The sequence below is a fragment of the Ursus americanus genome, chromosome 8 (assembly GCF_024610735.1).
Source record: "Ursus americanus isolate L20-20 chromosome 8, mUrsAme1.1.p, whole genome shotgun sequence".
Classification (NCBI taxonomy): domain Eukaryota; kingdom Metazoa; phylum Chordata; class Mammalia; order Carnivora; family Ursidae; genus Ursus; species Ursus americanus.
Genome location: NC_142134.1, coordinates 14,161,169 through 14,172,955, shown reverse-complemented (window position 1 = coordinate 14,172,955; position 11,787 = coordinate 14,161,169). Strand labels below are relative to the sequence as shown.

The window sequence follows — 11,787 nt, the reverse complement described above, 5'->3', positions numbered from 1 at the left end:
TGGGCCTACTTAATTCCATTAAAAAGCTGTGCTTTATGGTTTCTGTCTTATGACCGTACCATCTTTTTTTGGTCCATTCTCATATTAATGGATGTTTAGTTTTGTGTCTTCCAGTTCTCTATATTACAAGAAAATGCTGCGGTGACCATCTGTGTACGGGTCTTGTGCACTCATGCGAGCATCTCTCGGCCACCCCCCTGGTAGTGGAGTAGCTCAGTTAAAGGGTATTTACATTGTCAGCTTTTCTAGATATTGGCAACTTATTCTCCCAGATGCTTGTGTCTCAGTTCACAGTTGACATTCCCACTAGGGAGAGACTGGGTGCATACAGACGATGATGGCCAGACCATATATAAAAATAGAACTCTGACCTGCAACGTGCGGACACCTGCCCAGGAAAGCAGCCCCTTATACACTAAGCAGCCCGGGAAGCCAGCTCGCTGTGAGCCCCACTTGCAGGAAGTCACTGTCCTAGTTTGCATCTGACTGATTATTGATGAGATGGAGCCCATCATATAAGACAGTCCTTTCCAGAAAGAAGTTATGAAATTACCTTTTAGAATAGGCGAGGATTCCAATAGCAGATGGTTTTAACTTCACTCATTTCTGAAGAGAAGGGACGAAGCCTAGAATCATGATCTTAGACTTTTTCTTTGAGCAGAAAAAGTATATTTTTTTCCAAACTAAATTTTAAGGAGGAGAGTAAGGATGAAAACTGGAGCCCCTTGGGTGAAATGAAGTCAGTCGTATGGTTCCACCTACGTGGCCTCCTCCCCTTCCTCCCTGTCTCCCCTGCCCCTAGATCACCTGAAATGCCGGTGGAGTCCTCGGGCTGGCTGGTCATCTCCGGGGTGCCTCCTGGAGTGAGAATTCGACGAGACCCCATTTTTCATCTCTCTCCACCTCAGGGCCTCCACAAGACTTGGGCTAACTGTATTCTATTTCTTTGGTCTTCTGGCAGGCACGAGTTTGTGGATGCTTACGTGAATTATGTCTTCCAAATCTCAGTTCACGAATGGTACACAGCCTTCTCCAGTGGCTTCCTAAAGGTGTGTGGTGGCAAGGTGCTTGAGCTCTTCCAGCCTTCCGAGCTGCGGGCTATGATGGTGGGGAACAGCAACTACAACTGGCAGGAGCTAGAAGAGGTGAGTAAAGACGGCGCTGTCTTTACTTCTGAGGAAGCAGCCGTGGCCTGGCCAGGTGGGCCCAGAGCCTGGTCTCTTTCCAAGCGGTCTGCGGTTGAGGAGGAATGGGAGGCCTCCTTATCTCAGAAACTGCAAATGGTACACAAGTATATGTCCTCCATAATACTACTCTTCTTTAAGATAGGGTTTTTTTTCTTTTTGTCTTTTTTGGGCAGACTGCCATCTACAAGGGTGATTATTCAGCCACACATCCCACTGTGAAACTATTTTGGGAAACATTTCATGAGTTTCCATTGGAAAAGAAGAAGAAGTTTCTCCGTAAGTATCAGTCGTGTTCATGTGATGTTTGTCCACACTGTAGTGTTGCAGATGGTGTGGGAGGATACACCCCGTAGGCTAAGGTCAGCTCTTTTAAATGAAAAAGAGTGAGGGAAATATACTTCCACTTCTTGTCTTAATGAGATCTCAGGCCAACATAAGTGGTTCTTCTGTATTTGCTGCCTAACAGGATGTGTTGCATGAAAGAAAGAAAAGAAGCATGTTTTTCAGTTGCTTTAGAAATATTATTTTCTATGTGAGTATGATGAAATAGTACATTGATAAAATCTAATTGGATTAACTTCCCTTATCTCCCTAGGGTTTTGAAAATTTTACAGTGTCTGCTACAGGTATAACTGGGGAGATAGGATTTAGAATAGCTTTATTGAGATATGATCCACAAAGCATACAATTCGCCCAATTAAAGTGTATATAATACAGTGGTTTTTAGTATATTCACAGAGATGTGAAACTATCAATAATTTTTAGAACATGTTCATTAGCTCAAGAAGACACCTTGAACTCATTAGCAGTCATTCCCCATTTCCTCCCAACCTCTCAGCTCACCCGACCACCCTCACCAGTCTGCTTTCTGGCTCCGTGGATGCAACTATTTTAGACATTTCACATGAATGGAATCATACACTATTTGGTCCTTTGTGACTGGCTAGGTGACACTTGAGAAGGGTAATACATCTGGAAAGAAGAATGAAGCCTAGTTTACGTGAACAAATTTAGCCTTTCAAAAAGAGTTTTAATCTTTGTGTCTGTTTATAATCAGGGTCAGAAATTTGCCAGTGAATAGCATAACATTTTTATCTGTATAAAATGAAACAACAGGATTGAAAGGCAGTCCTTTTTGCTTTGTAAGCATGAGCATATATTAATATCAATGGAAGACGTACCCCCGGATTCTGCTCCCACGGAGTAGGATGAGAGGAAGTGGAGGGAGGGGCGGGCTCATACAAGAATGCTTAAAAAAAAAAAAAAAAAAAAGCCCTGCTTCTCCTCTGCCTCGTTAAGTTGGCTCTTGAGAATCAGTGGCATGTAAGTCAAATGACAGGTTAAGGTTTGTCAAGGGAGCTCGTAGGGCTGTAACAACCAAGAGGAACGTAGTCATGGAGATTTCCTTAAAAGAAATTTTTCTGTTCAGAAATCATTAGACTTGTGAAAATTTTTAGTAACTCTACAGATATTGGCAAGAATGTTTATATACCACAGCCTCAGGTAATAGGCTTTTTGAAAGTGCCCCTGAACCAATGATTTGTTTGTAGTAATTTCCAGCAATTTAACTCTGAGGTTATATATTGCTAGAAAGCATGGAAAGACAGCTGCATTGGGCTCTCTCTTTTTTTTGCCAAGTCACAATGTGTTACAAGAGTGAAAGGTCTAACATAACATGGTCCGCTCTTTTGGTTTAAGAAAATTAGGGAAAGGAGCAAACAGATCCCAAATGGATATTCATGAGCTCAGGAGGGGAATACACACTAAACCCTGGGCCAGAGGAGACTTTGACGTCCCATAGATGATGGTCTTTCTCCTGGCTTCCCCCTGAGGTCGACTCTTCTTTTCCTATATCAGGAATTCCTTTCCTCTCTGATTTTGTGAGAGCTCATAATATTTATGAGGACATACATTTGATTGAGGCCATTTTTATTTGAGGGCATTTTAGGGCATCTTTCATTTGGACGGATGATTTGTGTCTGTGTATAAGCCGATCTGAAATGAACCAGTGAAAAACAGAATTTTTATCCATATAAAACCAAAAAAACCACACCAGGATTTGCAATGCAGTCTCTTTTGCTTTATAAGAACACGCGCAGATGAATATTCGTGCCATACGTATTGGCACATCACAGTGTACTTCTCAGGCGAGCCACAGGGTGTCATGCCTTCCTCTCCTTTGTGCAGAGGGCTGCGGAGAGCGGCTGCGGAGCTGGTAATGCCCTTTCCCTTTCTCCTCAGTGTTCCTGACGGGCAGCGATCGGATTCCCATCTATGGCATGGCGAGCCTGCAGATCGTCATCCAGTCCACAGCCAGCGGGGAGGAGTACCTGCCCGTGGCCCACACTTGCTACAACCTTCTTGATCTCCCCAAATACAGCAGCAAAGAGATCCTGAGTGCACGGCTGACCCAGGCCCTTGACAACTATGAAGGGTTTAGTTTGGCTTGAGGCTCCCCAGTGTGCCCCAGATTTCCCTCCCTCCCTCAGTGTCCACATGGAGGCCCATACAGAAAACCATGGGGAAGGGAGTTCTATTTTTTTATTGTCTTTGTGGGTTGGGACTTTTGAATCCTGAACCTGGTTGATGTGTTTCTGGGCTTGTGAGTAGCAGTAAACAACCTTTTTGAAAAATCAGGGGTTGGGGATGGGGTGAAAATTTGGCATTTTTGTTTTTAAACCAAATTACCTAGTAGTGTTCCTTGCACTTGTGAATATGTTGCACTCTGCTGGAGAAAATGGCAGTGGGTTTTTAACCTCTCATTTCCCAAATGTCTCAGCCCTGCTGTTTCCTCACAGTGCTTCCTGTCCTCGTTCCTCTGCAAGACTGATTTGACTGATATGTCCTTTCTCACCTGCACGTGCGGAACGGCTCCTCTCTCTGCAGACTTGGACATGCTCCTGGCTTGTTGCAGCCCTACTCTAAGGACTAAGGAGGCAAGCACTACTTCAGAAAGCCCCAAGTCCAGCAAGCTGAATCTGGGTCCACTTTTTGGCTGAACTCTTGAGAATTAATGGGAGCCTTTATGAACACATCTTGCTTTAAAAAGAAGTTATGAGGGACTAGCAATCTCCCCCCGGCTCTGCCTCTTCCTGGACCTACTTAAAGATGTGCAGGGCAGCTTAGCGTTGCTCCCTTTGACAATAAGGTGAGGTGATAGACCACCCCTCCTTCGGTTATCTCGCTTTTGGAGCAAGTTGCATTAATTTTTTTAAGAGTATCTTCTCCAAGGAAAGTAGAAATAATAAATTTCTTGTCCTCTTTCCCTGTCAGTTTATGCCCTCTTTCTCTTTCCTTCCTCTCCTTCCCTTTCTCTTTTACTTCACCCCGTTGTTACCTGACTTAATGCTCCCTTCCTCTCCTTCTAGTGGATGCATGCAGTCTATTTTTTTAATTTCTATTTAAATTGCAAAATTTCTATTTTTTTTTCCTTTTCCCTAATTGCTAACACGTAAGGACATTCTTTACTATGGGACTTTTGTTTATTGCATTTGAAATGTTTGTTTACAGTGGGATTTCAGGGGGGATTGTGTTTAGAGCAAATATATGTATCAAAAATAATGACATGCTCAACCTTCTTCATCATGGGATAAGAAAATTCTACATGATCAAAGAATCCATGTCAGCCTAATTTTAAATTCCTAGTCACTAGAGGAAAGACTTATTTATATAAAATGAAGTATTTATGAACCGTGATATAGCATCAGATCTCAATGAAGGATGTAGATTTTTGCTTTTTTTTTTTGTTTTTAAAACTTAATTGCTAAATTGGTAGTTTTTTCAGTCTTTATAATACAAGATTTAAAAAGATATACAGTTATATGAAATGTTTATTTTCTATGTGTGTGCATATAGTTCAATATTATGCAATAAATTTGGTGTTTTAACTTAAAACTATTTCTTATTGTATTTGCAGAATAGATAGCTTGCTTTCAGAAGAATGATCTACTCAAGTAATATAACGTCAAATTTGGTTCCAGTCATAAGAAAGTAAGACAAAGCACTAGGGATATGGAGGAGAGAGCAAGGGCAGGACCCAAGGTAGGGGGAGCAGGTAGCCTGACAGATGGATGAGATTTCTGAAGGTTGTGATGGGAGAAAAGGCATTTCACATGGAGGGAAAGGACATGGGAGCATGTTAGGGAAGGGCCAGGGGCAATTTGAAGAGAAAACAGAATAATGATAAATAAGACTTGGGGGTAAAGAAGGTAGCTTTGGGGCTGAGGAGCCAGGCTAAGCAATGGAACTTGAGTGGGTAGCCAGGCAGGACTTGTCAAAGTCCTACATTTGAAGGAATTAGTCCTTCCCATTCTGAGAGCAGTGAGAGTGGCAGCAGCAGTAGAAGAGGAGTGCATGGAAGGAGGATCCAAAATGGTGGCATAGGAAGACCCTCAACTCAACTCACCCCCTCCATGGACACACCAAGTCTATACTGATCTGTAGAGCAGTTCCTCCTGAAAAACAACTGAGGGGTGACTGAACAAATCCTGCACAAGGGTTGGAGGGGCCACACAGACAATGGCAGGAGACACGGTAACAAGAACCCCAATCCCAATGCTGTGCACTGCAGTGGGGAGGGAGACTACTAAGGGATTGTGAGCAGATTTGTCTGACCTGGGGCACAGAAAAAAGTTGTGGCTTAAATGGGTAACTAGAATATAAAGGAACTAACCCTCCACCAAACAAACAGTGGGATGTTGGAGAAGCTGGCAAGTGCCACTGTTTATGTTCCCCCTCCACCTTGATAGCACAGAAAGAGTCTGGGAGCTAGCCAGCCCACTACCCTCAGCAAGCCCTGGGCACCTAGACCACAGGAAACAAAACAAAGCATGGTTTAAAATTAGAGTATAAAGGAACCAGCCCTAGAGCTCTACCAAACAGTGGGGGAGCTGAGAGGCAGGTGAGTACCACAGTTTACATCTCCCCTCCACCTCGATAGTGCCGATGGAAGCAGGATCTAGGCCATCCCTTAAAGGTGACTGCACAAGATGGCCCCAGTATGGCATATGCTGGGACACCCCTGAACATCACCCACTACAGCTACAGCTGTCTCACCAAGGTGCAAAGCATCCCAGAACATTCCAGGCCTGAATCTGCTTTGGCTCAAGTTGTCTTGCCAAAACCCCGGGAAGGAGTGCCCCAAAACCTCCCAGCCTGGCACACCTCTGCTCCAGTTATTACACCTAGCTACTCCTAGTGTGAAGTACCCTGGGAGCCCTTTGCACAAGCCTTCACCAACTCTGGCTCTGGTTGTGCCCTGTGCCCATTTCGGCTCTAGCCATCCCACCAGGGCTGTCCCAGTGCTGAGTGCCTTAGGGGCCCCAGCCCGCACCTGCTACAGCTCTAGCCAGCTAACCAAAGTCAACAGGCATGGGATGACCTTACACAAGGCCGGTCCTTCAAGTCTTGGAGAAGCTGCTATTCTGCCTAATTCATAGAAATACAGAAGGTCAAACAAAATGAGACAGGAATATGCTCCAAATGAAAGAACAAGACAACCCTCAGGAAAAAAAAAAATGGAGATAAGCAACCTACCTCATACAGTGTTCAAAGTGATGGTCATAACAATGGTCCTTGGACTTCAGAGAAGAATGAATGAGTGGGCTTTCAACAAAGAGATGGAAATTATACGAGAACCAATCATAATTGAAGAATACAATAACTGAAGTGAAAAATACACTAGAGGGAATCAACAGTAGACTGGAGGATGCAAAGAATGGATCAGCAATCTGAAAGGGTAATGGAAAGCATGCAAGCTGAACATCAAAAAGAAAACAAAAGGAAAGTGGATAGGTTAAGGGATCTCTATGATAGTGTGAAGTGTACTACCCTGCACGTTAGAGAAGGACAGGGGGAAGAAAAAGGCAGAAAACTTACTTGAGTAATAGCTGAAAACTTCTCTCATCTTGGGAAGGAAATAGACATCTAGGTCCAGGAAACACAGAGAACCCCAAACAAGATGAACCCAAGGAAATCCACACCAAGGCACACAATAATTAAAATGTCAAAGATTAAAGACACACTCTTAAAAGCAGCAAGAGAGAAACAACTAGTTATGTACAAGGGAAACCCCATAAGGCTATCAGCTGGTTCTCAGTGGAAACTGCAAGCTAGAAGGAAGTGCCATGATACATTCAAAGTGCTGAAAGGAAAAAAAAAAAAAAACTACAACCAAGAATATTCTATCTGGTAAGATGATCATTCAGAATTGAAGGAGGGATAAGGAGTTTCTCAGGCATACATCATATAAAGGAGTTCATCACCACTAAACCCGTCTTCTAGAAATGTTCTAAGGGATTAAGTGAAAAAGAAAAGGTCATAATTAGAAGAAAACTATGGAAAAAATTGTAAAAGCAAACCTACAGTGACGGTGTATATCAATCACTTATAAAACTAGTGTGAAGGTTAAAAAACAAAAGTAGTGAAATCGATGATACTTAAAAATTAGGGATTCACAAAAAGATGTAAAATATTACATATAAATAAAATGTGGACATGAGGAGTAAAAATCTAGTTGAGAATTTGTTTAAGTGACCATCAACTTAATATAGACTGCTGTATACTTAGGATGTTATATATAACCTCATGGTAACGACATACCAGCAAACTCTAATAGATACACCAAAAAATGAAGAGAAAGGAATCCAAGCATAATATTAAAGTCCTCAATTACAAGGGAAGAAGGAACAGAGAAAAACTACAAAAATAATGAGAAAACAATTAAAATGGCAATAAGTACATACCTATCAATAATTAAGTGGCTTAGATGCTCTGATCAAAAGACATAGGGTAACTGAATGGATTAAAATTAAAAAAAGACCCATCTATATGCTGACTACAAAAGACTTGTTTCAGACTTAATGACACATACAGACTAAAAGTAAAGGGATGGAAAAAGATATTCCAGGCAAAGGAAGGTGAAGAAAAGCTGGGATAAGCAATATTTGTATCAGACAAAAGAGACCTTAAAACAAAGACTAACAAGAGACAAAGAAGGGCGTTACATGAGAATATATAACAGTTATGAATATCTATGCACTCAACATTGGAGCCCCTAAGTGCATAAAGCAAATATTAACAGACATAAAGGGAGAAATTGTCAGTAATACAATAGTAATAGGGGACTTTCACACCTGATTTACATCAATAGATAGATCGTCCAGACAGAAAATCAATGAAGTAGTGGCTTTGAATGACAGACCAGATGCAGTTAATAGAAATACAGACTATTCCATCCCAATGCGGCAGAATACACATTCTTTTCAAGTGCACATGGAACATTCTCCAGGAAAGATCACATGTTAGGCTACAAAACAAGTCTCAATAAATTTAAGAATACTGAAATCATATCAAGCATCTTTTCTGACTGCAACAGTATTAAACTAGAAATCAGTTACAAGGAAAAAAAAAATACCTAGGAAAAAACCCCACAAATATGTGGAAGCTGAACAACAGGCTACTAAGCAACCAAAGGGTCAAGAGAGAAAGAGGAAGTTAAAAAAATACATGGAAATAAATGAAAATGAAAACACAACAGTCCAAAATCTTTGGGACACAGGGAAAACAGTTCTAAGAGGGGAGTTTACAGTTGTACAGGCCTATCTCAAATTTCAAAAAACAAGGAAAATCTCAATCCAACTTTACACTAAAAGAAACAAAATAATAAAACCCAGAGGTAGTAGGAAGAAGGAAATAATAGTGATTGAGGGAGTTAAGATGGCGGAGGAGTAGGGGACCCCTTTTTCATCCGGTCCCCTGAGTTGAGCTGGATAGGTACCAGACCAGCCTGAACATCCACGGAACCAGCCTGAGACGCAGGAAGATACATCTGGATCTCTACAAATGAACATCTCCAGCGCTGAGTATTGAGGTACGAAGCGTGGAGACGTGAAACCGCGCACAGATATTGGAAAATAAACGAAAGGGAGAGGGAGCCGTGGCATTCGGGTGCAGGGAAGCGGTAGCCACCTGCACGGGGGAGCGGGTGGACTCACGGATGGCACCGAGAGAGAGCGGACTGAGACCGGGAGCCGGGAGCGCGCGCTACCATACTGAAACAGAACTCCAGTGCACTCACTGGAACCAGACTGTGACCGGGAGCTCCGGGAGCACGTGGAGGCGGCTGGCGGTGTTAGAAACACAAAGGACAGAGATGCGCCGGCCCTGGAAGTGAAGGCTGGGACCCCGGGCGTGGGGCACACATCCCGGGACGCTGCAGGGTTGAGCAGCACCAACAGTAACAGAGTTAAAGTGGCCAGAACATCAGTGGAGAACGGTCCGCGATCCCTCTGTTCTGAGAGAGGCTGAGATTCGGCCACTGCTGCTCTGACGCTCAGAAGAGGCACAGCAAACCGCCAGGGAAAGCCGCCAGAGAACAAAAGCCTGGAAATACCGGCTCACAGAGCGCCCATCCCCATCCCCCTTGCAGGGGACACGGAGACTTTAACCAAACAGGGTTGCCTGAGTATCGGCGCGGCAGGCCCCTCCCCCAGAACACAGAAGGCAGGCTGAAAAATCAAGAAGCCCACATCCCTAAGATCCCTATAAAACAAGGGCGCACAGCCTGGGTCCCGGTCAATAATTTGGGCTCTGGACAACCCTGCAACCTCTCCTCATCAGAATGACGAGAAGGAGAAGTCCCCCCCCAGCAAAGAAAAGACAATGAGTCTGTGGCCTCTGCCACAGAACTAATGGATATGGATATAACCAAATTATCAGAAACGGAATTCAGAGTAACAATGGTCAAGATGATGGGTAGACTTGAAAAAAGTATTAACGAAAATGTTAATGAGAATATAGAATCTCTAAGGGCGGAAATGAGAGCAAATCTGGCAGAAATTAAAAATTCTATGAACCAAATGCAGTCAAAACTAGATGCTCTGATGGCCAGGGTGAATGAGGCAGAAGAACGCATCGGCGAATTGGAGGATGGGTTAGTAGAAGAGAAAGCTAAACTAGAAACTTGATTCAAAAAAATCCAATCTCAAGAATGTAGGTTACGGGATATCACTGACTCAATGAAACGTTCCAATGTCAGAATCCTCGGCATCCCCGAGGGGGTGGAGAAAAACAGGTCTAGAAGAGATATTTGAGCAATTTGTAGCTGAAAACTTCCCTAATCTAGCAAAGGAAACAAGCATTCATGTCCAAGAGGCAGAGAGGACCCCTCCCAAGCTCAACCACGACAAACCTACGCCACGTCACGTCATAGTGCAATTCGCAAATATTAGATCCAAGAATACAGTATTGAAAGCGGCCAGGGCAAAGACATTTCTCATGTACCAAGGCAAAGGCATCAGAATTACGTCAGACCTGTCTACACAGACCTGGAATAAGAGAAAGGGTTGGGGGGGGCATTTATAAAGCTCTTTCAGAGAAAAACATGCAGCCAAGGATCCTTTATCCAGCGAGGCTGTCATTCAGAATTGATGGAGAGATAAAGACCTTCCGGAATCGCCAGTCATTGACCAATTTCGTAACCATGAAACCAGCCCTACAGGAGATATTAAGGGGGTTCTATAAAAGTAAAAAGGCCCCAAGAGTGATACAGAACAGAAAGTCACAATGGATAGAAACAAAGACTTTACTGGCAACATGGCATCATTAAAATCATATCTCTCAATAATCAGTCTCAATGTAAATGGCTAAATGCTCCCATAAGACGCCACAGGGTTGCAGATTGGATAAAAAGACATGACCCATCCATTTGCTGTCTACAAGAGACTCATTTTGAACCTAAAGATACATTCAGACTGAAAGTAAAGGGATGGAATACTATCTTTCACACGAATGGACCTCAAAAGAAAGCTGGGGTAGCAATTCTCATATCAGACAGATTGGATTTTAAAGACTACAGTTAGAGACACAGAAGGGCACTATATTATTCTTAAAGGATGTATTCAACAAGTGGATATGACAATTATAAATATATATGCCCCCACCAGGGGAGCAGCAAGATACACAAGCCAACTCTTAACCAGAATAAAGAGACATATAGATAAAAATACGTTAATAGTAGGGGACCTCAACACTCTACTATGAGCAATAGACAGAGCACCGGACCAGAAAATCAACATAGAAACAAGAGCTTTGAATGCCATACTCGACGAGTTGGACCTCATAGATATATATAGAACACTACACCCCAGAACCAAAGAATACTCATTCTATTCTAATGCCCATGGAACATTCTCAAGAATAGACCATGTTCTGGGTCACAAAACAGGTCTCAACCGATACCAAAAGACTGAAGTTATTTCCTGCATATTCTCAGACCAGTACACTTTGAAATTGGAATTCAACCACAAGGAAAAATTTGGAAGAAACTCAAACACTTGGAGACTAAGAACCATCCTGCTCAGGAATGATTCGATAAACCAGGAAATCAAAAATAAATTTAAACAATTTATGGAGACCAACGAGAATGATAACACAACGGTCCAAAACCTATGGGATACTGCAAAGGCAGTCCTAAGGGGGAAATACATAGCCATCCAAGCCTCACTCAAAAGAAGAGAAAAATCTAAAATGCAGTTTTTATATTCTCACCTCAAGAAGCTGGAACAGCAACAGAAGAACAGGCCTAATCCACGCACGATAA

General features: G+C 42.8%; 1 protein-coding gene across 7 annotated transcripts in view; it reads left to right on the top strand.

Annotated features, from left to right (window-relative positions):
* HERC3 (HECT and RLD domain containing E3 ubiquitin protein ligase 3) overlaps nucleotides 1-9,849 on the top strand; it is a 128,986-nt gene extending 119,137 nt beyond the window's left edge. For all 7 annotated transcript variants that reach the window (XM_045791782.2, XM_045791757.2, XM_087863992.1 and 4 more), the window contains 3 exons: nucleotides 962-1,145; nucleotides 1,361-1,463; nucleotides 3,429-9,849. In XM_045791782.2, the coding sequence (XP_045647738.1) occupies nucleotides 962-1,145; nucleotides 1,361-1,463; nucleotides 3,429-3,637 (496 nt within the window). In that variant the 3' untranslated portion in view covers nucleotides 3,638-9,849. The remainder of the gene's footprint in view (nucleotides 1-961; nucleotides 1,146-1,360; nucleotides 1,464-3,428) is intronic.
* The last annotated feature ends 1,938 nt before the right edge of the window (nucleotides 9,850-11,787 follow it).